Here is a 22,086-nt window from a genome sequence, read left to right as displayed (position 1 = left end):
TTTTGCTTCAGCAAGCCTCTTCATATTTGTCTCCCAATTATGGTTTCAAGCACTGCCCGGTCATCCATCGCCCTGGGAATTGTAGGGGTTTTGCAGCATATCAATGTCAGGTACCAGCTCAAATTCCGCGCCTTAATACAATATCAGGCTCGTTTATTACGACAATATGACCAATGCGCCTGTTCGCTCTTTGTCGGATTTCCGAATCCCAGGCTTCCGCAAATGCACCCTGTCTACCCTTGTGGTCTGTGGAGTTTCTTCCGGAAGGCTTTCCCAAAACGACCTACCCAGCTGTACATTGACAAATTACTTTAATCATAGCAATTATGGACAAGTTGGTTTTGATAGCTGTCTTTTTGTAGTATTCCCGTACCATACATGATGAGATAGGATTGGGTTCGGCAGAGGATGTAAACACACTTTTGTATAAGCCAAATTTCTCTGAGAATTAAATCCTGGAACTTGTAGAATTAAGACGTGAAAAAGAAAACCCCTGGACTAGACTGCGCCATGAGCTTAATGAGGCCAAATTTTGCCAGATCTTCAAATCACACACATCTTCGCTTTGTGTGCTTCTCTAAAAGCCGAAGCCTCGCGTCTGAGATGGGTATTGTTAACGCCGGCTTCACTGCAACGGTATTCCCTTGGCCCCACATACCACCTCATCTCGCAAAATGTATAGATGCCGATGTTCTAGATCTCCCCTTTCGCAGGACATTTATAACAAGTAGCTAATCAATGCTCCGTAATTCCGCGACTCATCGAATGAGATCAGATCTCCTATTGCCTGTCTGACGCTCGTTTATGCGTTTGCGGAGTCTAAAACACGCCTAACTCATGTAAAACTCGCGGTCGGCACTAACAAGGTGGCTAAATCCGCTTCCGCTTTTGCTCCCATACTGACAACAGCATGGTTTAGTAAACTTAACTAGTCTATGATTCATATAGCTTTGCTTAAATCTATCTGTGTGATACTACTACAATCCGTAATTTGCTAAAGCCAGTTCCTGGCTGTCGGAGAAAGGACACAGGAAAGCGCGAGACGGGATCCACCCTCCAGACAGCGTGAGACAAGTAGCATTAGGAAATTTCACTCTTCGGTAGGGTGAAAGAGATATGAATAGTTGAAATCTATTTAACATTGAAACATTCTCTCACATTCATAATTGTATTGGCCATCATATATATGCACACACATATAACCACTACGCAAAGATTCTATCTCAATGACGCCTCAATTCGATGTAACACCAAAGTGGCGAGCATCGCAGCTTGCGTTCTTTCAACGCCAGTTCTTCAGGTCCCCTCCAACATGGACCCGAAATGACGCAGATCTGAGTGGTAAGACTGCCATTGTCACAGGATCCAACACCGGTCTTGGATTTGAGTGCAGTCGTCAGCTTCTGGACCTTGGTCTTGAGAGGCTCATCCTTGCTGTCCGCAGTGAAGCAAAGGGTGAAGAGGCGAAGAAGACGCTCTTAGCGGGTCAAAAATCTAGCAGGATTCCCATTATTGAAGTATGGAAACTTGATCTATCCAGCTATGACTCAATCATGGCATTTGCAGAACGCGCCAAATCACTTGAGCGGCTCGATATAGCCATCCATAATGCAGGTCTCCTCAAGAACACTTTTGAGGCGAATAATCTAACAGGTCACGAGGAGACTATTCAAGTCAATTATCTTGCATTAGCTCTCTTTACCTTGCTACTTCTACCAATAATGAAGGAGAAGAGTGTCTCTGGACAGCCCGGCCACCTTGCTCTTGTTTCATCCGATACTGCTGCATGGACCTCGTTCAAAAAGAGGAACTCGGAATCACTATTCGCTAGCTTGGACGAACCCGAATCTTACGATGGTGGAGATCAATATTCCACATCCAAATTGTTAGGTCAATTGTTCTTAACTGAACTGGTGAAGCGGGTGCCCTCATCCGTTGCCATAATTAACGCCCCCAACCCCGGTTTATGCAAGTCCAATTTAAGTCGCGAAATAACCAACCCAATTCAACGAATCTTCATTTCCATATTTTTTTGGGTTCTTGGGCGTCAAGGATCTGTTGGAGCACGCGCATTTACAGATGCAGTTGTAAAACAAGGTGCAGAATCGCACGGCCAGTACCTAGAGGATGGAAAAGTCCAGCCGTGAGTCACATTAATCAACAGCTATATTACAATTTGCTAATGCTGTCAAATTTAGAATGGCGCCACTTGTGTACGAGCCTGAAGGCGAAAAGATTGCAGAGAAGGTTTGGCGAGAAACTATGAACGAGCTCGCTTTTGCAAATGTTGCCGATATCGTCAGTTCCCTAAGCAGGTAGCCGCAACACGGGCAACGTGTATATCTTATGTTTTTGACCACTATTGAAGAGAACAAAAAATCTTTAACGCTTTGTCGTGGTATATTTTGTGGCCCGGTTGGTCCATTGAAACTAATGGGGTTGAATTCTCGGGAGGACATATTAAAATCTACGTATCACGACATAAATAAGCATTGCCCGGAAACAGTGAACCGCCGAAATTATAAGTATAGGTAAATATCGAAATCAATCAAACAGCTACAGTTTCAATTATTTACAAAATATACACTCATTATGCCGAACCCCATTCTATATGAAATATGCAGCGCTGTCGCATGATCCAAAAACAGTATAAATAAACGAAAAATCCTTCAACTCGTCAAATAGATAAGAACGGCACAGCGTTGGCGCCCGTTATCGCATTGATTACGAAAGGTGAGGTGAAGGTTGGCGGCATGCTGTTGGCGCTGATCACAGCGTTGAGCAGGAAGAGGGCATCCGCTTGTTCGGGTCCCTGCAAGTCCTGCTGAGCCCAAAGTTTCTTAATCATTTCCTCCGTAGACCCCAGGTTATTCATTGGTCTTGCTTCCATTGTTCGGTGGATTGTAGATAGAATCAGCAGTCGTTGCTCATCAGTTTCTGCTTGGATAGACAGAATGAATAGAGGAAAAGGCCTATCGTATAGTCGGATCTTCTCCAAAAGGGCAAACGCCTTAGCGGCAGCGTTCTGGGAGGTTGATGAGGACATGAAGGCACCTTTGACTACCCGGTCGACATATATGATCAAAGCAAACTGGAACAATCTATCGTTCATGCTTTCTGACACCTTACTGATAGTAATATCCTCTTCTCCCACATCAAAACAGTCGCGTAAGTCGTCGATTCTTTTGAGCCGCAATTCAAGTTCGTTAATAGCCCGTAGGCGTTTGATTGATAAGTAGCTCGGATCGTCCCTATTTCTAACGAGATCCATTGCCTCGCTCAGGAAATCCAAGACTTCGGGAGAGCAGCCAAGCATGTTATGCATCTAAGTGTCAACATGTCAGTAAGAGCGTGGTATAATGGCATCTTTACTGGTGAGGCATTGGAGGTTCTTACAGTTATGATATCTATGTCGTATGCTGAATCAGAAACGAGAATGTCTGACTTGGCCATTACTTCCATTTGTGGAGTGCGCTGTTGCCAATGTTTTATGCTAAATTTATATAGCACTTTATGGTAGCGGACCCAATTTAGGAGGATCGCACAGTCTCCCGCATATTTGCGATGGATATTGAAGCCAGAGTTGACAATCTTCATGCAACCGTCAAAGTAAACTGACCAATCATTGGTCTTGCCACTATGGCTGAGAACCTAAGAACCAATGAGGGTTAGATGTTATGTATATATGTTTGTATAGTATATAATTATATATATAACCAAATTGAGCTTCAACTGTTTTACTTACCTCATATAACGTCAAAAGCAAGCTAGTTGCAATAGCTTGGGGCCGAGATTTGTTATCGAGGCCCTGTGTGAGGGCACCTTTAAGATACGAAATTGCAAGAATCTTGTATTTGAGTGCCTCGTTCGATTTGTGTAGAGACAATAATGAGATTGCATTCATGGAGTGGCGAAGAGAGAGAGATGGCACGCTGTTGTCACCAAGCGACATTCGGTACAAGAGTCCGCAGACGTCGTCATGAAAACTGCCTGATGTGACAAGGCGGATAGCCGATGGCAACTGTGGCCCATCTGTTCCGTCTCAGCATGTCGAGTCGCAATTGCAATGTTTGCGTTTCTGACTTACAGAATCCAAGTTTGGATGACCAGATAGACTGACTTGGTGATATGGAAGGCGTCCAGGCCCCCATATGCTGCACTACAAACCAAGGTCAGTCAGACAGGGGTCCCAGGGGATAGGCTACGCTGAATACACAGTGAGACTAACAATGCGCGCCCGTATCGACGTGCTCGCGATACAGGCTTACATCCCAGCTGGATGTGTTAAGGAATATGGCCGGATTGGCTTGATATCTGCCCCGGCTCTGGACATTTGCCATGGCGGCACGGCGCTTGTCGCCTTTCCGTGGCCATGACAGATTCTCACTGTAACCTGAGCAAGTTTTGCCACGAGTCTTGCAAGCCGTACAAGAAGGCAGTGCTTTGTCGCATGCGATCTTGAGTGCTAAGCAGCGTTAGCCTTTATGTATCAAACATAGCAAAATGGCTCTCGCGTCGTTGTCGCCGCCAAAGTCCAGGAGGTCGTGTCAAAAACCCCCATCACGCAACTCCACCGACGCTAGAGGTAAATGAAAATCTCACATACTTCGACAACTGTTACAGGACTTTTTGGCCTGAGTGGTTCGACCAGTGGTGACTAACGTAGCCATATTGATCGGCTACACTGTTGGGCTGGACAAGATCGAAAGATACTTTGACTGAATACAGGGAGATCGATGAATCAATGGATATTGCGATGGTATCTCATGCATGAGTCTCGTGTTTGGATGTCAGATTGATTAGAAGGCTAAGCCGGGAGTGGAGACTAGAGCCAAAATCTTCAAGCACAGCCTGAAGTTGTTTGCATAACTTTGTGCTAAGAACAGGCACTGTACACAGCACCGCATCATGTGACTTGATACTAGGTACTCTTTTGCACAAGCTTGTTGACCTGAGTAAGAAGCCAGAACCAGAACCACAAGACGGTCGTGGGGCAGCGCTGCCAGGCATGAGCTTCAAAATCCGTCTTGGAAAGATGAGAATTTCCAAATCGCCAGTGCTCTAAAAATGGGTTATTTATTGTTTCAATGCTTTATATTGAGTAGATTATTGCCATATTCCTTGGTGTTGGGTGCTACACAGAAAGACTCTCTCCTATCGCGCCTGGTGTGAGACGGAATGAAGTGCTAACAAAAGAGAAACATTACGTCCCCATGTTTTGGATACTGTGACCAGAGAAGTTCATATATCACCTCTCTGTAAGATTAAAATGAAGAATGTCTATAATCCCGCATGCATTCATCACCAAGATATATATGCACAACTATAAAAGTATAATAATAGAGAAACCTAGGCGTTATCCTATCGACAGTATGATATGGTACTCGTCTGTAGAATAGCATTTTGTTTCTCACATGTTGAAAAATTAGAAGCTAGAAAACTTCTTTTAACGACTTGCTTGTTACAATGTAGAGATAATAGATAGGTCTTTGAGGCAAGCGATATCGTTCTCATACTCTACGGGAATCCCATCCTAATTGCCCAGTATGGTCGGCACTGATATACTTGGTGAATGGTATCTTACAATAATTTCCGGCTTATATCCCAAACCCTAGCAAAAATTTCTATGCTCGGCCGAGAGCCGCATCTTGCCATCAATTTCCGTGCCTGACCAATTCCAAGACCACCATCGCAGCCGAATACCTATCAAAAACACCCCTATCCCATCCTTTATACACTTCACGCCGAAGCAGTTTAATTAGCGGCCATCATTAGAATGACAATAATGATTCATTGATGTATAACTAGCTTTTGGCAAATACCGCCCGCAGCTCACTATACGCGTGCTGGGAGAACAATAGGATCCCTTAAATCTCGTTCCAGCTGCATCTCAGCTTCCTAAAATTATTGGCAGCCGAAGATGTCGCATAGTTGCTAATCCCTCAATAGTGTGTCTGGATTCTTTGAAACGGCCATCATTGCCACAGCTGGACTAGATAAACAAGCTTCTTTAGCTCGCAGGTGCGAGACACCCCAGAATACCGCTGCACTTGCAAGTTACCCTTGGTTTCAGTATCGTCCTTGTGGAGCGGATTTATTTGTACCTGTTATAGACTGGCTATGAGAAAATCTTTGTAGAGCCTCTTTCTTGATCTCTTGTGCATCTGTAATTCTGGCAAAGCCATCTGTATTGCAGCGAATTCTGTTGTATGCGCAATACCGGCTTAACCGCCATTGAAGGCGTTGTTGGTGCTCATATCGAAAATCGGTCGATGATAGAGTGACGATGTCCTCGCCTAATTTAGCATAAAGAGAATCTGCAGAAATCATCTCAAGCTTTCTGTACACCCATCCTTGTTTAGCGTCTACAGAATGCGACTCTTTATCGTCATGGATTATTGTCTTTAACCATGAGAGACTGATAACTTAACCATCAAATGGGCACAATGCCAGAGTGTTGCAAAGAAATTATCAGTCAACATGATTCAATCAGGATCCACCGTCACTTCTTTCGAGCAGTACTTCGCTTACCGCGCATCAATGTCATTCATTCAGACAAGTCTGTTTCTCTTTTCTGAAGAGTACTTCGGCTGATGGAACAATTATAGTAGCTTCTTCCGTGAGAACCTGACCTGGGTTGCTGCAGTTACTGCATATGTAGCCTTGATTTTAATTGCAATGCAGGTCGGTCTCATCGTGGAGCGGCTCCAAAATAACCATGTCTTTCAACAGGCAACATACACCTTCACAATGCTTGCAATTCTGGGACCTGTAGGCACAACTAGTTTGGTGTCTTTTCGTGCCGTGACAGGGCTTACAAATGACCTGCAGTTGATTTTTCAGCAAGGGGATAGCTATACAAATACCCCACCCACCGAGAATAGCTGATAGTAACAGAGGTGATGCAGTATTTGCGAGCAATATGTGCCATGCTATTTCAACATCTCGGCAATCAGCCCATGAGATATATGGTCATCATAGGGAGACTAACTATATATGCCCATTCCAAAGCAACTACGTAATTCAGAAGAACGTGATACTAAATGGGAGTCGGGGATTCTGACTAGGGTACATCCAGGAGTTAGACTTTTCAGATAAGAATTACATAGCTCTGAGTTTCATGGTCTCAAGCCGCGTGTAGAAGAAAGCGGCAGCCTAGATACGAGCCATATGCGATTAGAGCATCCACTCATACTCACTCATACTTCGCTTCTTGTCTTGGCATTGCGCAAACAGGTTTGATGATGGTTGAAAACATTTAGGCAATTCTGTTTCTGTAAAAACAAGGGCGTATGTGTTTAGCTCCCGCCGAAAAATATCCCGTTCTCACCCTTGTTGCATAGCATCACGTCATGCGTGTCTCTTGGGGTATCGCATATTGCATATTTGAGACATGAGGCTGTACAAATCTCGTCATTGTTTAGGCTGATCAAACATTGAAGGAAAGAGTCTGCGGGCAGAAGACTGAACATTTGGTAGTTATCTCCGAGAGTGGAACGATTATATTAATCTCCTAGTACTGTTTAAGCCGCAGAATTACTGATATATATTTCCCCGCCACGATGGCTTATCAGATCATCGCCGGTTCAGTATATCTGAAAATGGCATTCAGATTAACCACAATGGAGATACCTTCCCCTTTTGGTGCAATTGCCATAACGTTACAATGAAAAACGAATGGTGCGCATACGCCTACATACAAGTAATATACATTGCTATCTAGCTTAAAATGGAAGCTGCTCGGCAATTGTGCAAGCGAGCTTTAACAATCGACAAATATAGGGGAGTAATCCAGATGGCGATGAGTGTATTACTGGCGGCTCGAGAATGAGACTCGTACTTTGTGCAATCAAGCGATATACTGTCTTTGACGTTTGGAAATGAATTAAAATGTTCTCTGCAATACACAGATCAACCACCTTTGTGTCTGAGTCTCCACTCGATTTGTCTGCCGTATCAAAATGATCTATGCTTGGGTTACATCAGCATCACTTGTTGTGCAGGATACCGCCGATTGAAAATTACTGTATTCTCCGCATGCATAGCACCCTGGCTCGCGTAAATATACCGATGCAAGTCTTAGCTCGTTAATCGCGCTCTAACTCTACTACGTCTCTACCCGACGGTAGTTGTACAAGCCATCACCAAGCTTCATGCGCCTTCCAAGTTATTCGGCTCAACAGAGGAGCCGACTTAAAGTATAAGAAGCTGAAGAATTAACTTCAGACATCAATTTTATCTCTACAATCACAAACAAGTACAAGTCTGGCTTCTTATTAAACACTTAAAAACTCAACACGATTTTGTCATGTCTTATAAGTTGATGGCAACTGCCTTGGCTTTGACTACCGGCATATCTCAAGTTACTGGGCAGATCTGTGCCCAGAATGTCGTGACCACGCATGCGGGCCTTACATTTTATCTCTATGATGATTCAATTCCTTCGAACAATTTTAAGCCTCTTCAGCTTAGGCCTAGCAAGGACGGCCAATATAGCTATGTCGCTCTAGACAACAGCTCTCCTCCGCTACTTGCCAACCTTGACAATGGCGTCCTTGTCAGCGAGGGCCAAAACTCTGATGGCACAATCTTCGACTTCGGTCCCAAGGGATTCTTACAAAACTACACAGAAATCCCGCTTCTACACCCTACTATTGTAGGACAGCTCGCTTTTGCCAACACCTCGTCATTCCCAAACGCCTCAGACCCCAACTGGCTCCTATCCCCCTCAAGTGGCACCAACACCTACAACCTCTGGCACCAGGAGCCCGTCAACACGCTCAACGGTATGCAGATCTGTGAGGCTGATTTCGATCTCAATGAAGATGGCACTCCGTGGTACTACTTCCAATATGTGGACTGGGTTACCTACTACCCTCCCAACTGCGAGTTTGTTGCAATCTTGACCAACGTTAGTTCGACGGATCAACCAACATGTTAAATAAATATGGCAGTTTTTTTTGGCCAGTACGTGGTGGGAAAATAGAGGATGTGGGAGGATTCTGCGCGAATACTTACTTGTCTACATGGCTAACGGCATTTGTATCCCATAATAAGCTAGACTCATGCGATATGGAATAGAATACCATGAGATCTAATATTTGCAATTAGAGGTGCTTGAAGTGCTAGCGATTAAAGAAATCTCCTTGCTGTAAGCCTTTTATAGAATTATGCGTTGCAAGTATAACTACTTCTATCCATGGACTCACAGGAGCATAAAACCCAGCCGCTGGCCAGATTCAAGCCATTGCCCGTCACACAAACCGCTAAATACATTTCTCGGAAATAATTGGAGAATACAGTCTCTTGATCCTTACAGTAGCCCTACTGGAACACTCAAAGCTGTCCAAATGATACTGAAATAAGCCATAGATAAACCATTATGACGGAATTGTAGCGGTTGAGTATATAGCCAATGGGTGCTATTGCCATCTTATATGCAAGAAACCTCCAACCTACTGTTTCTATTGAGGACATGGATACAAGGAGCCTTAAATCTGTCCTCCGCCATACTCAAAAGGACTATCAGGTTGTGCTTCATATATGTACAATGTGCTATTTCTCTGATCTGGAAGCCAGTAAAATCTCAACTTGCCGCCTTCCACGCTCACATCCATGGGATTTTGCGTCATTCTCACTCCAAGCTCGCTCTCGAGCATGACTGGCACTTCAGCCAAAGGTTGCATTGTCTCAGCATGAACCAACGCAATCCCACCGAGACTATAACCGCCATCCAAGGCAGTCACGCCAGAGCAAAGCATCACGCTCGCGCCATTGTAGAATTCGCTTTGGCCCAGCCATTTACAATCCTGGTAGTCGACGAAGTAACTTGGGTTGCGGGTCGTTGACTTAGGCTTTTGGATGAAACAATCGGCCACTCCTCCCTCTTTGAGAGCCCAGACATATGCATTTCGGCTTCCCCAGTTTAGTGTTGTGAGGCTGTTCTTGGTAGTATCGTGAACGATGCCGCCCAGATGATCGGTAAACTGTAGCACGATCTCTGTCTTCAAGTTATATGGGTTTGCTTTATAAATATATGCTGTGCTGTTTGGCCGGTACTGTGCAACAGTCCCCCAAATCCACTGTCCATCGTAGTCAATCCCGCCGTTGTGATACTCTTCATCCCCCTCTCTTGTAATCGTCGCGTCAGCAATTCGTTCTCCCTTGCCATTATACACCATCAAATGGGCAAATCCTTTTCCTGGCGTCCGATCGGTCCCATTGATGGGATGAGGATACTTTTGCGTACGCTCAGTATACTCTCCACAACTAACTACATAACGATCCGGGCCCAAGCGGACGAGACCTTCGGGTTCAAACGTGTCACCATGGAAGCTAATGTTTGCAATACTCTTCCAGACAGTCGTTCTGCCCAGAGTTTGAAATCTTCTAATAATCGTCTCTCCATCGGATGCCGCGTGTGAAGGAGGGAGCGGAGATGGTGCTAAAGGTACGTCTTCATGGAGGCTGATGTTCAGAGGAACTATTGGAAAGGGCGCGCACGTCTCAATTCCATGAGAGATTTTGATTCCGAGAGTCCATTGGAGATGAATCCAAATACTGGAGGAACGGATAATGGTGGCGAAAACGAAGATGAATGTAGCAATGAGGATGATCATTGAGATGTTCACTTTTAGTGACATATACATGGAATCGGTCGGTCGCTTCGGACCCGCGCTAACTCGGTGCTGGGGGTTGGAAACGCCATGAATACGAGACATGAGATTGTGAAGCAGTAGAATGCGGCAACAAGAGGGCTGCCGTCATGCATAAGTGTGTGTAAATATGATGCTTGGATGCGTACTAAAGACTCAGGCTGAATACATGTAGGCAGGGCAAATGTTTGGAGAGGAGAAGCGCCATCACGTGGCGTCATCTTATCCTCCGACTCTTTATTTTCCTTTGGCTTTCCACCTGAACTTGAACTTTGTACTTGTAGCCGACATGCAAAACTACCTAGGTACCTATAATCTCACCCGCTTCTGCGACTCTAGTATGCGGAGTGAGAGCTATGATGGCGTTTGTATGAATCCTTCACGTAATTGAACATGGAAGCGATTGGGCAGAGAATTAGAAGCACAGGATAGGCAATCGTTTACTCAACACGGGATTCAAGGCAATTGCAAAACTCACCGCTCCGTGATCGAGGCTACATCCAATCAGATGCAACCAGCTCATCCATGTCATTTGCGGCTGCAAGTTTGTGGTAGTGCGACTCGCGTTTCTTTGCCAATTCTTGTCAAATGCGCCTTATCCATTTTGTTGCCTTACGTAAAGTCGACGCGCCTTCATCGCAGCCGCCACAAACCAACCAGGCAGCTTCATTCCGGCTCCCATCATAAACCTGGCTGCCTAGCCAGGGGTTTGGTTGCTTTATCTTAGCCTACGCTGCTTGGGCTGAAGAGAAGAGAGATACTACATAAAGCTGCAGCCTTGTGTGAAGCAAGTCTCTTCATCTAATTCCAACTACGAGACACAATAGCCATGGCACGAGAGTCGTTTAACCTCTCAGGCTTGCCCTTTGAGATCCGCACTCTCATTTGGGAGGCCACTCTTCCCCCTACGCGAATATTTCACGTCAAGGGTACAACAGAATCTGGTATTAACAGCAAAATCCTCACTTTCCACCGCAAGCATCCCCCGCCAATTGCACTCCACATATGCACCGAGTCCCGGGCCGCCGCTCTCCGGAATGGAGACTACTTTCTCGCTCCGGAACCCGGCACGGGACCTTGGTTCAATCCAAAGCGGGATATTTTGTATTTTGATCGCAATCAGCGGCACATGCTACGCTCCCAAGGCGGCAAGACGAGGATCAGCGGTTGGGAGAAGGTCTTACACGTAGGACTGGAATGGCGAGCCTGGTTCCGAGACGTGCCTCGACAGACGGCGCCTGGTGATGAAGACATTCGCCGGCACTGGCGGAGCGTTGTCAGAGGCATTTACTTTCATATGCCTGCGATAGAGGGCATTCACTACGTACTCCCACGCGTACGGCACAAGGGGGGTGTCACCTGGGGCCGCGAACCATACAAATCAGCACAGTATGAAGCTCAACTCGTGCATTTGCCTGAGGCAACGGAAATTCCCTGGGCCGGTGCGGGCATGGGAATCCGGAATGCGATTCATAACGGTGCGGCAGCGGGAAACGCGGCCCCAGGAGTCCTGGTCATACCCGGAGCAACTGAAGGAAGCAGGACACTATTGACCATGACGACGTGGGGAGACATCAAAGTTGATATGGAGAGGGCGCTGGAAGAAGAGCTAAAGGGAGATGAAGAGGATCAAGTGGCAGAGTTAGATTGGACTTTGGCGAATGAAGACGGGGAGGACGAGGACGAGGACAACAGCAAATGTGTATTTCCAGGTAATCAGCCGCCAGAAGTCGTGGGATGGTGGCTTTTGAGGCAGGATGCACCACGAGAAGATCATCCAAGCATTAGAGAGTTTTTTGTATAAGGTAGAGATGAATTGAATGTTCTTTTCTCATCACATGTTTGTCATCTGATTGGTCATCTGAACCGTTGACCAAAGAAGCGTCCCAACACTGGCTCAATAAGAGGCTGATTGGGATTCCGTTCTTCATCGCGCAACAGTTGTGAGTCAACACCTAACTTCGCACTATTGCTTCTCTGAACTATAGATCCTCTGGTTCGCAGGGCAGTAAACAAACCATCAGCTTATTTTGAGCCAGTGCTTACATACATCCGATAGCTTGAAGATATGAGAGCTAAACAATGCCTAAGCGCAAGCTCAATGCGCGCGCGACATACAACGAGAGTTAATTCTGTTTCCAAGTCAATAGTCAGCAAACTTTAAAATTGAGCCTAAAATTACAACTGCAAAATGGGGAAGAAGAAGGAGAAGGAGAAGAAGAAATCAACAGTTTGTGTCCCAAAAGCCAATGCCGATATTAATCGCTGTCTGCGTGGCCGAGCTTTCACACAAAGAAAACAATGGCAAACATTCAACAGACTGGATCGGCGTTCGCCGCTGCACCTTACCGGGCTGCAAAAGGCCCAAAGCCTCTTCGAAGCCGACGAATGATACTATTTAGGGCATAGATAATCAGCTTGGAGGATTGTTCGTAGCTGCAGGTTTGCTGTGCTGGCGCGCTTATGACGTGCCAAGTGTGCTACATCCTGCGAACGAGACAAGCTGAAAGCGGATCGAGATCCACCAGATGCGGTGCCCTGCCGCACGCTCCCAATCAAGGCGTTGCACCAACACGCATGCTGGATCTTTGATTGTTTCGTTTCGCTGGCCTGATCCCAGGGAGGCGGGCGTGCAGGGGCCAGTTGCCGCCGGATGACGCCTATTGCAGCTTCTACCCGTGTATTGATCTGAGACATGACGAGGCTAAGTCGTTGGCCGAAGAGCCATGGATTCGGGTGGTAAGACTGAGACATGTTGGCCGAGTATAATATGGCTTGCCCCTTTCCTTCTATGCTTGGTTCTGGTGTCTTCGGGCCAGGCCATCTAGATTGATCCAGTCCTCCCAACTCGCAATGGCGCGACTGTCAATGCTCCTCTTCCTTCTCCTTGCGCAGTTGCTGCCATCATGGGCGCTCCCAACCTATGTGCCTCCTGTACGGGTGCGCGAGTTCAATTTTACTTTGACCTGGGAAAAGCACGCTCCAGATGGCTTCTCACGACAGATGTTCTTGGTCAATGGCCAGTCACCCGGCCCTACGATCGAGGTTGATCAGGACGATTGGGTTGTTGTGCGTGTCAAGAACCACTCCCCTCAAAACACTACAATCCACTTCCATGGTAGGTCGATAATGATGTCTTATTGACATGCAATGCTAATTTTAGAAGGCATTGAGATGTTTGGTACACCATGGTCTGATGGTGTCCCTGGACTCTCTCAACTATCGATCCCTCCTGGTGGTCACTTTATCCATGAATTTGCAGCAACCCAGTATGGCAGCTACTGGTATCACTCTCATTTCCACGGTCAGATTGAAGATGGCCTCTACGGTCCCATAATTATTCACCCTCGCCCTCAAGACCCAAAGCCTTTCCATCTGATATCTTCCGACCCCGATGCCGTTGTCGCCATGATTGAAGCTGAACGCAACGTCAAGCCACTTGCAATTGCAGACTTTAACCACTTCACATCTCAAGAGAAGTGGAACATCGCATTGGCTAGCGGTGTCGAAGACTCGTGCTATGATTCCATCTTGTTCAATGGCAAGGGACGCGTGCAGTGTCTTCCGAGCGCCGAAGTCTCGGCCAACCTAAGCGATGATCAAAAGGCCTTTTTAGCAATGGGAAATGTAACGGCCATGACTGATAAGTCGTATGTTCTATCTTCGCCTCGTCAGATGCCTATCTGTACTGATTCAAATTGAATAGGTGCCTGCCGCCTGCGGCGCTGGCTGCACTGGGTAACCCAGACCAAGCTAATCTCACTTCCATCCCTGCTGGAGCCTTTTCCGGCTGCAAGGAAACCAAAGGTGCCACTGAAATCATTCAGGCACAGCTCTCGTCACTTCCCACTCACCAGTGGCTCGCAATAAACATCATCGGCTCCATCAACTTCATCACATCGATGGTGTCTATAGATGAACATGACATGTGGGTGTATGCTATGGACGGAGCATACATTCATCCTCAGAAGGTACAAGCCCTTGTACTTACCAATGGCGATCGATACAGCGTCATGGTGAGAATCAATAAGGCTGGGAAATTCAACATTCGCTGCAATGCCATCAGCATTCCACAGGTACTGGTTGGAAACGCAGTCTTGGAAGTGCAGAGCAACTGCGGAAAGTCTCATACCAGCGAGTCGAAACCATTCATCAGCATTACAGGAGTGCCATTGTCAAAGAATGTGACGCTATTCAACCAAGCCACAGCTGCCCCGTTCCCGCCAGAGCCAATCGTGCAAACAGCCGATATAACGTACAAGCTCGACATGAAGCTTGATGGGGCTTCGTACCTTTGGGCCTTGAATTCCACTCGTCTCATGCCCGACGCCCTCGACAGCTCCAGCCAACCACCCGTCTTATTTCGACACCCGGAACCTGTGCAGAACAATGTGACCATCTCGACCTTCAACGGTACATGGGTTGACCTTGTCCTCTTTGCAAGCACAGTACCAATGCCACCTCATCCAATCCACAAGCACAGCAACAAAATGTTTCAGATTGGCGCCGGAGAGGGCGACTTTATCTGGGATTCTGTTAAGGAAGCAATTAAGGAGAAGCCAGAGCTGTTTAACCTTGTGAATCCACCCCGTAGGGACAGCATCGCATCGCTACCGGCCATTACTGGAAAGACGTGGACCGTGGTGAGATATCAGGTTGTGAATCCGGGTGCTTGGTTATTGCATTGCCATATCAGCAATCATCTCTTGGGAGGCATGTCTATTGTTATTCGAGACGGTGTTGATAAGTGGCCCACGGTCCCTGAAAAATATTTGGATTGGAAATTTTAATGGTATAAGGATGCATCGTAAACGAGTGGGGAGTTAGAAAAGAGTACCTAGGTAATTAATAGGCGCCAGAAGAGAAAAGGGTAAATGTAAATAAAGACTATCATTTCATTTCAGTTTTGACGTTACAAACATAACCAGCCGAACGCATCGCTAGTTCCCCCAAAATTCTATTTTAAAGAAAAACCCCGTGGTCCAAATTCCTCTCGCATTTCCAACTAGCAAATCAACCCATGTAAGGCTTGATCTGGGCTTCAGTCCAGTCCCAGAAGCTACTGGCGATACCAGTGCCACCTTCAGACTTTGAAATGGAGCCCGCAATCATTTCCTTGGAGAGGGTCCAGAATTGACCCCAAGGGGCAACTATATCCCAGTTAGCTATCCGTAGTTTCTGGTCGGTATAAATGAGAGAAAGAGAATTCTTACCGAAAGTACCTGTCTTCTCAAGAGTAACTTCAGGAGAGAAGCCAGCAAAGAGATTGGTATAAGCACCATATATGGGAGGATACAGGAGAGTCTTTCGCAGGATGTAGGTCATCACGGCTCCTTGAGTGCGCCAGAAATCGGAATCGAGGTTGCCGGGGTTCAGGGGGATAGAGATGACACCATCAGCCTTGTAGCGCGCAGCGAATTCTGTAGCGTGCCAGTAGTTTCCGAGTTTGCTAACGCAGTACTGCTCAAAAGCACCCATCTTCTCAATCTTGGAGAGGTTCTCAACGTAGTTGTTGGGAGCAATGGCCTCGGCAGCTGAAGATGAGACCCAAATGACGCGGACGGAGTTGGCCGGTGCTGTCTTGGCGGCGGCAACGAGGGCAGGAGTCAGAGTCTTGGTGAAGGCAAAAGTTCCAAGACAGTTGACACCCAACTGGAGTTCATAGCCCTGCTTCGTCTTGCTCCCCGGCTCAGGGTATCCAACACCAGCATTGTTGAACAGCAAATGGAGGTTCTTCTCGCGGTGCAAAAACTCCTCAGCTGAGGCCTTGGCACTGGGGATGTCGGAAAGATCAAGCTTCAGGTAGATGAGTTCACCATCAGATTTGCCGACAGTTGACTTAATGCTGTCAATGGCCGTCTTGGTCTTTTCCTCAGAACGCGCCATCATGTAGACCTTGGCATTCTTGGAGTAAAGGATCTGGGCCATAATCTTGCCGAGACCGGTGTTGGAACCAGTGACGATGACAGTCTATCATAACCAGCATTAGCGACAATGGGATTTGAAGATAGCAACTGAAGATCCATTGTTTCACACCTTTCCCTTCAAGTCCGGGACATCCTTGTCCGTGAACTTAGGCGCGCCCGGGAAGGACTGCTGCATAAAACTGATAGAGCCAGGCATTTCTGGCGAAATTTTCTTCCTTCTTCTGTGGAGCTGGTTTATAAAGCTGAATCTTCTGTCAATGACAAGTTGAAACGACAAGCACTGCCACTTTTCAAAACAATTTTTACCAGGCTATGTTGCTACAGATGAAGAGTATGAGGGAATTTGAATGGAGCGAAGGATCGGTTCCAAGCTGGTTATATACAATCTTCTACATCCTATCTATGCTGTTGGTTCGTCGTCATAATCGCAAGCCTTTTTGTTGCCCTTTGGGCATAGTGACGGATTCTCATCTCCGTGCCTGAGAGGTTTCCCGGCCAATGTGGAGGTGCGGACAAGGCGGGGTCCGCAGAAGAGCTTCGAAGAAGAGGATTCGGAGATACAGTAGTGGACACGTCTGACAGGGGAATAAGCCAATCCGATTCGACCTGCGACATTGACTCTACGGCAAGTCGAGTTTAGCTTTCATCCTTCGTGAATTACTAAACCTCTTGCAGTGCTTTCAAGAAATCCACCTCTAAGCATCCGGACAAGTTGGCGGCATTAAGGGATCTTGGCCGATAGCAGCGCAAGTCCGGTCTGCGAAGGCTAAAGATGAATATGCATCTGATAGCGATCTGTGCCCATAATTCTCGGTCATTGGTTTCTGTCAAGGATCAAGACCGGACCTTTAAGTCAATTAAGGCCATTAAATCCTTCTTCCCATGCAAGAGAATTTTAATGCGCCGACGGCAGCTAAGACCAGTCATGGGCTCAGATACACATCAACTTTAAACTGCGCGAAGAGGTGACGCAATATGATTGCAAAATTGCAACTACTACTGGATTAATGCTGGATCGCAAAAGTCATTGAAGATATCGGGACCTGATATGGATCAATGGCGCTCGCGTTGTATGCTACTTTTTCAATGTCACTGGCGATAGCACCGCCCGCGGACGACCCATATAGACAACATCAGACTTAAAATGAATCTGAAATAAAGGTACGAATTAATTTATGTTCTTTTGTTTAATCAAAACTCGTAGCCTGTGTCAATTATGTATGTTAGTCCGAAAGGAAATTGAAGACAAGGGAAATAGCGGATACAATAATAAATCCCACTTAGTTAAATCCTGTCCACATTATCATGGCTCACGCGCTGCTCATATCATAATTATCGGGAAGAATTCTCTTTTCTAGCAGTGCTGAATTCACTTTTTCATGTTTGGAAGCCGTCCTTCTGAAGTCATCTCACACAGCTCCGATGAACTGCGATTCTGGCAAATCTTCTGGGGGAGCGGTTGGCAAGCAAAGGGGCAGCGCGTTTTATGCACTGATCGATAATTCAGAAATTGTAGTGGTGATTCTGATAAACTTGTTACGATTACTCTTTTCATCATACTCGTCTAGTTTTACCTTCCAATCCATCAGTCCATTCCTGAAACCAATGTCGGATGCTTGGGTGGTCTCGGTCGTAGCTTGACCTCGTGGATGATGGAATTTGGAGCTCGTCGCTTCACTTTCCTCTACCGATATGGGGTAGACTCACTCTCCGTTGCCAAGCTGGTCGCCAACCTTGAGGCTGCCGGAGCCATCGTGCAAGTTGTCCGCGGTGACGCCACTTCTCGCGACGATGTTGTCCGTGCTATCAACGGCATCCCTGTCGATTCCCCATCAAGGATGCTATCCACGCTGCCATGGTTCTCAGAGTGAGTTGGCAGCCCGAAAGTCTTGGAGACATTGTGAACATGACTAACTGTAATTAATCAAGCAAAGCTGCGAAGCTAGCTTTGCGAAGTTGTAAACTGAGTGAAGTGCAGCTTTTAGATTTACTTTATTAATAGGCAAAAATAATAATAAGCCACTATATTTTTAAGCTACAGGTCGAAATCTTAATTAGTAATTGGTTAAATTTATATTTTTTGGTAGCTTTTACTGCCTGTAATATAGTGTTAATATTGTTTTTTAGTGTTGTTGTAAATTAAAAGTTAATATTATAATGTTCCTGTAGTGTTAAGCTTTATAGCTTTTTATAGCTCCTTATATCTTACGTTACCTGTAATATAGTAATATACTTTAATATAATTTTATATATATTTTTTTTATATAAATATATTTCTTTTTAAAATTAATATTATTTAAAAATACAGAAAAGCAGCTTTTTATATATATTAAATACTATTATAATTAAAAGATACTATAGGTATAATACTGTAGGTATATAAGCGCTATAAGTAAAGTTTACTACAGATACCTCTGGAGGGTATATATAAATTTAACCTATAATTAATTAAAATGCTTAATATAGTTTATTTAATAATATTAACTGCTTAATTAATTTATATTATTTTTAATAAATAGATAAACTTATATATATAAACGCTTTTATAAATAAATATACTTTTATTAAATATTAAAAATTCTTTTATAGTATATTCTTTTTATTTTTTACTTTTTTTTATTTTTTTTTATTATTTTTTATTCTTTTATTTACTTAAGCTATTAACTTTATTTTAATATTTTAATTATTTTTAAATTTACTTTAATAAATAAATTATATTTTAATATTTAATTATTAGAATTATAAGCTTATAATTAATAGTAATTTATATCTATAGTTATAATAACGTTTACTATAGTAGTAGTACTTTTACCTCCGCCTTTACTTCCTTTTTTTCCTAAAGGTAATTTTAACTTTTTTTTTAATCTTTTTAATCTTCTTTAGTTTTTTAATAATATACTATTTTATTAATATACTTATTATAAATAGACTAAACTAAATAATTAATTCTTTTATTTAAAGAAGTTAAATACTTTTGTTAAAAAGTACTTTAATTACTGTTAGCGCTAAAAGGCCTTTAATAGCTGTATATAACCTTAATTTTCTTTTCCTTAGTATTTACTTACTTCTTTTAAATTACTTAAGCTATATAATTAATTTTCAGTAGCTATAAATATATAATTAGCAGTATTTAATCCTTTAAGTAATAGCTATTTTATTAACTTTTAGTTATTTTTTTTTATATAAATATCCCTGCTATTTTTGCTTAAACGCCTACCCTACTCTCTAAAGCGGCTAATAAGACTTTTTATAAGGCTTTATATCTTTTTTATTATAATATTAATAAAAATAAAAGTCTTAAATACATTAAAGTATATAAAGCTTAAGTATAAATTTAACGTTAATATTATGTTTAATATTATATTAGCGAAGATCTTTCCTTAACATTAACTATATTTTAACTTCTCTTATAATCTTAAGTATTTAAGTAATTAATACAGTAATAATAGTAGTCTATTATATATTAAGATAATTAAAATTACAGTTATTTTATTTATTATTTTTATAGTATTATTTAGCTTAATGACCTTTATAATTCTATTTCTAATTATTATAGTTATTATACTTAATCTTTTATTTATAATAATATTAATAATAAAGACTAAGTCTGCTTTTATTATAGTCTTACCTAGCTTAAACTTTAATTTATTACGTTAATTAATAAAGAGGTATTTTACTGCACTTTTTATATAGCTATTCCTACTTTAGGTACCTTATAATACTTTTAGACTTCTACTTTAACTTTATTTAATCTAAATATAACTATTACACCTTCATTAGGTTAACTTTAATTTAGTTAGTAAAACTCTACTTTTACTATAAAAGTTATATTAAATATTTTACCTAAGATTCTTTTTTAAAATAATCTTACTGTAATAGTACTATATAATAAAAATATAGAGTTTATTTACGCCTAATAGGCCTAGTTTAATACTTAGAGTTTTAAATTTTATATTTACTATAAAATTAAATAGTTTAATTTATATTTTTAAAATAGTACTTATAAAGCTTACTATAATAAAAATACTAAGCTTAAACTATTTATGTTTTTCTTTTTTAATTAAAAAAATACCTTAGATTTTAGAGATATTTTACTATATTTTCTTAAGCTATTTTAAGTTAAGGAAATATTTATCACTTATATTTATATTTATATATAAATTTTTTAACATTAAGGCTAATAATATAAATATTACAGTTATATTATTAATTTCCTTTATAATACTAAAAATATATATTCCCAGTTACTTTTACTATTGCTAAATTTAAATATTATTATTTTTTATTTAATTAATAAAACTAATTAGCTTTATATAATATATTAGTTTTACTGTTAATTTTATATTTATTAAAAAGCTATTTATTAATAGTTGCTATTCTTATAAAATAACTATTTTAAATATTATAATATTTTTATTAATTATAATTATTTTAGTTAGCTATCTGTAGACAGTAATATCTTTAATTAACTTTTTAACTATTGTTAACTTAAGGTTATTATTAAGGAGATAGTTACTAATGCTAATCTTTTTTATAATAATAATTTCAATAGTACTGCAGTGCTTAACTTTATTACTGCTTAAACTAAACTTAATTAACTTTATAATATCCTTAAATATAAAAAGGCTCCTCCTACTAAGTAAATTCTTTTATAATAATAATTATAGTAATAGTCCTTTTAACTTAATTTTTAAAAATATATTTATATACTTAATATTTAGTTTATATTTATTAATAAGTTTAATTATTTACAGCTATTATTTTCTTTTATATTTTTTATTTTTTACTTTAAAAATAAAGTTAATTTTATATATTTATACTTTAAATTGATTTTTTATAATTAATATCTTATTTTTACTATAAAGTGGTATAATAGATAATTTATATACTACCTTAGATTTTAATATATAGTTTTTAATACTTTAATAAAGTAAGTAGTTAATATATAAAGTTTTTTTTTTATTAAAAGATTTAATTAAATTAATACCTGTATTATTAATATTAATAACTTATATACTACGTTTAATTAAGATATATTAGAATTTTACGTTTTATTTAGTTTTATTATCTATTAGTTTAGAAGTTTATAAAGTATAAGGCTTTATTAGAATAATAAAAGGTATAGCCTAAAGGCTATAATTTAAAGAGTTAGCTGTCCTAGTACTTTTTTTATATTTTTAACAGCTGACCTTTATTAATAATCTCTTTAATATTATATACTTTACTATAATAATTAATAATAGGCTTTATATTAAGGTAAAATTACTATTATAATACTAAATTTAAGAGATAACTTATATATTACTGCTTATTATTTCTATTATTGCTTTTTAATATACTTTTATATAATATTTATCCCCTTTTATAATATTAAAGAGTATTAGTTTTATTTTAAATAGTAAGTCTATAAAAGTAATTATATTTATAGTTTTTTTTAAATTAAAGGAAGTTTATTTATTAATCTTATAATACCAGAAGTGCATTAAATATTTAAATAATTTTAA

At 41.7% G+C, this 22,086-nt stretch overlaps 10 protein-coding genes across 10 annotated transcripts; 6 read left to right on the top strand and 4 right to left on the bottom strand.

Annotated features, from left to right (window-relative positions):
* Positions 1–1,226: 1,226 nt before the first annotated feature.
* On the top strand, positions 1,227–2,319 carry TRIVIDRAFT_59699 (uncharacterized protein; the record flags this gene model as incomplete). The annotated part of the gene is made up of 2 exons (XM_014099947.1): positions 1,227–2,143; positions 2,199–2,319. The coding sequence occupies 2 exons, from the start codon at positions 1,227–1,229 to the stop codon at positions 2,317–2,319; spliced, it is 1,038 nt and encodes a 345-aa protein (XP_013955422.1).
* A 358-nt stretch (positions 2,320–2,677) lies between these two features.
* TRIVIDRAFT_223150 (uncharacterized protein) lies at positions 2,678–4,340 on the bottom strand (the record flags this gene model as incomplete). Its single annotated transcript, XM_014099946.1, has 5 exons — positions 2,678–3,325; positions 3,397–3,651; positions 3,746–4,032; positions 4,088–4,159; positions 4,229–4,340. 5 exons carry the CDS (start codon positions 4,338–4,340, stop codon positions 2,678–2,680), a joined length of 1,374 nt encoding a protein of 457 aa, XP_013955421.1.
* Positions 4,341–6,597: 2,257 nt separating this feature from the next.
* TRIVIDRAFT_152970 (uncharacterized protein) lies at positions 6,598–6,888 on the top strand (the record flags this gene model as incomplete). The annotated part of the gene is made up of 1 exon (XM_014099945.1): positions 6,598–6,888. A coding segment is annotated over one exon (291 nt), but the record flags the coding sequence as incomplete, so codon positions are not given.
* A 1,417-nt stretch (positions 6,889–8,305) lies between these two features.
* On the top strand, positions 8,306–8,941 carry TRIVIDRAFT_52140 (uncharacterized protein; the record flags this gene model as incomplete). The annotated part of the gene is made up of 1 exon (XM_014099944.1): positions 8,306–8,941. A coding segment is annotated over one exon (636 nt), but the record flags the coding sequence as incomplete, so codon positions are not given.
* Positions 8,942–9,491: 550 nt separating this feature from the next.
* Positions 9,492–10,721, bottom strand: TRIVIDRAFT_192253 (uncharacterized protein; the record flags this gene model as incomplete). The annotated part of the gene is made up of 2 exons (XM_014099943.1): positions 9,492–10,444; positions 10,562–10,721. The coding sequence occupies 2 exons, from the start codon at positions 10,719–10,721 to the stop codon at positions 9,492–9,494; spliced, it is 1,113 nt and encodes a 370-aa protein (XP_013955418.1).
* A 763-nt stretch (positions 10,722–11,484) lies between these two features.
* Positions 11,485–12,459, top strand: TRIVIDRAFT_223147 (uncharacterized protein; the record flags this gene model as incomplete). Its single annotated transcript, XM_014099942.1, has 1 exon — positions 11,485–12,459. The coding sequence occupies one exon, from the start codon at positions 11,485–11,487 to the stop codon at positions 12,457–12,459; it is 975 nt and encodes a 324-aa protein (XP_013955417.1).
* A 590-nt stretch (positions 12,460–13,049) lies between these two features.
* TRIVIDRAFT_223146 (uncharacterized protein) lies at positions 13,050–13,409 on the bottom strand (the record flags this gene model as incomplete). Its single annotated transcript, XM_014099941.1, has 1 exon — positions 13,050–13,409. One exon carries the CDS (start codon positions 13,407–13,409, stop codon positions 13,050–13,052), a length of 360 nt encoding a protein of 119 aa, XP_013955416.1.
* Positions 13,410–13,520: 111 nt separating this feature from the next.
* On the top strand, positions 13,521–15,606 carry TRIVIDRAFT_91146 (uncharacterized protein; the record flags this gene model as incomplete). The annotated part of the gene is made up of 3 exons (XM_014099940.1): positions 13,521–13,773; positions 13,822–14,305; positions 14,362–15,606. The coding sequence occupies 3 exons, from the start codon at positions 13,524–13,526 to the stop codon at positions 15,443–15,445; spliced, it is 1,818 nt and encodes a 605-aa protein (XP_013955415.1).
* Positions 15,607–15,668: 62 nt separating this feature from the next.
* TRIVIDRAFT_52177 (uncharacterized protein) lies at positions 15,669–16,757 on the bottom strand (the record flags this gene model as incomplete). The annotated part of the gene is made up of 3 exons (XM_014099939.1): positions 15,669–15,805; positions 15,869–16,625; positions 16,692–16,757. 3 exons carry the CDS (start codon positions 16,755–16,757, stop codon positions 15,669–15,671), a joined length of 960 nt encoding a protein of 319 aa, XP_013955414.1.
* A 1,041-nt stretch (positions 16,758–17,798) lies between these two features.
* Positions 17,799–19,057, top strand: TRIVIDRAFT_202095 (uncharacterized protein; the record flags this gene model as incomplete). The annotated part of the gene is made up of 6 exons (XM_014099938.1): positions 17,799–17,804; positions 18,172–18,449; positions 18,512–18,540; positions 18,944–18,953; positions 18,991–19,003; positions 19,049–19,057. The coding sequence occupies 6 exons, from the start codon at positions 17,799–17,801 to the stop codon at positions 19,055–19,057; spliced, it is 345 nt and encodes a 114-aa protein (XP_013955413.1).
* Positions 19,058–22,086: the final 3,029 nt, after the last annotated feature.

Source organism: Trichoderma virens (assembly GCF_000170995.1).
Source record: "Trichoderma virens Gv29-8 chromosome Unknown TRIVIscaffold_73, whole genome shotgun sequence".
Classification (NCBI taxonomy): Eukaryota; Fungi; Ascomycota; class Sordariomycetes; order Hypocreales; family Hypocreaceae; genus Trichoderma; species Trichoderma virens.
This window is presented reverse-complemented; position numbering and strand designations above follow the sequence as displayed.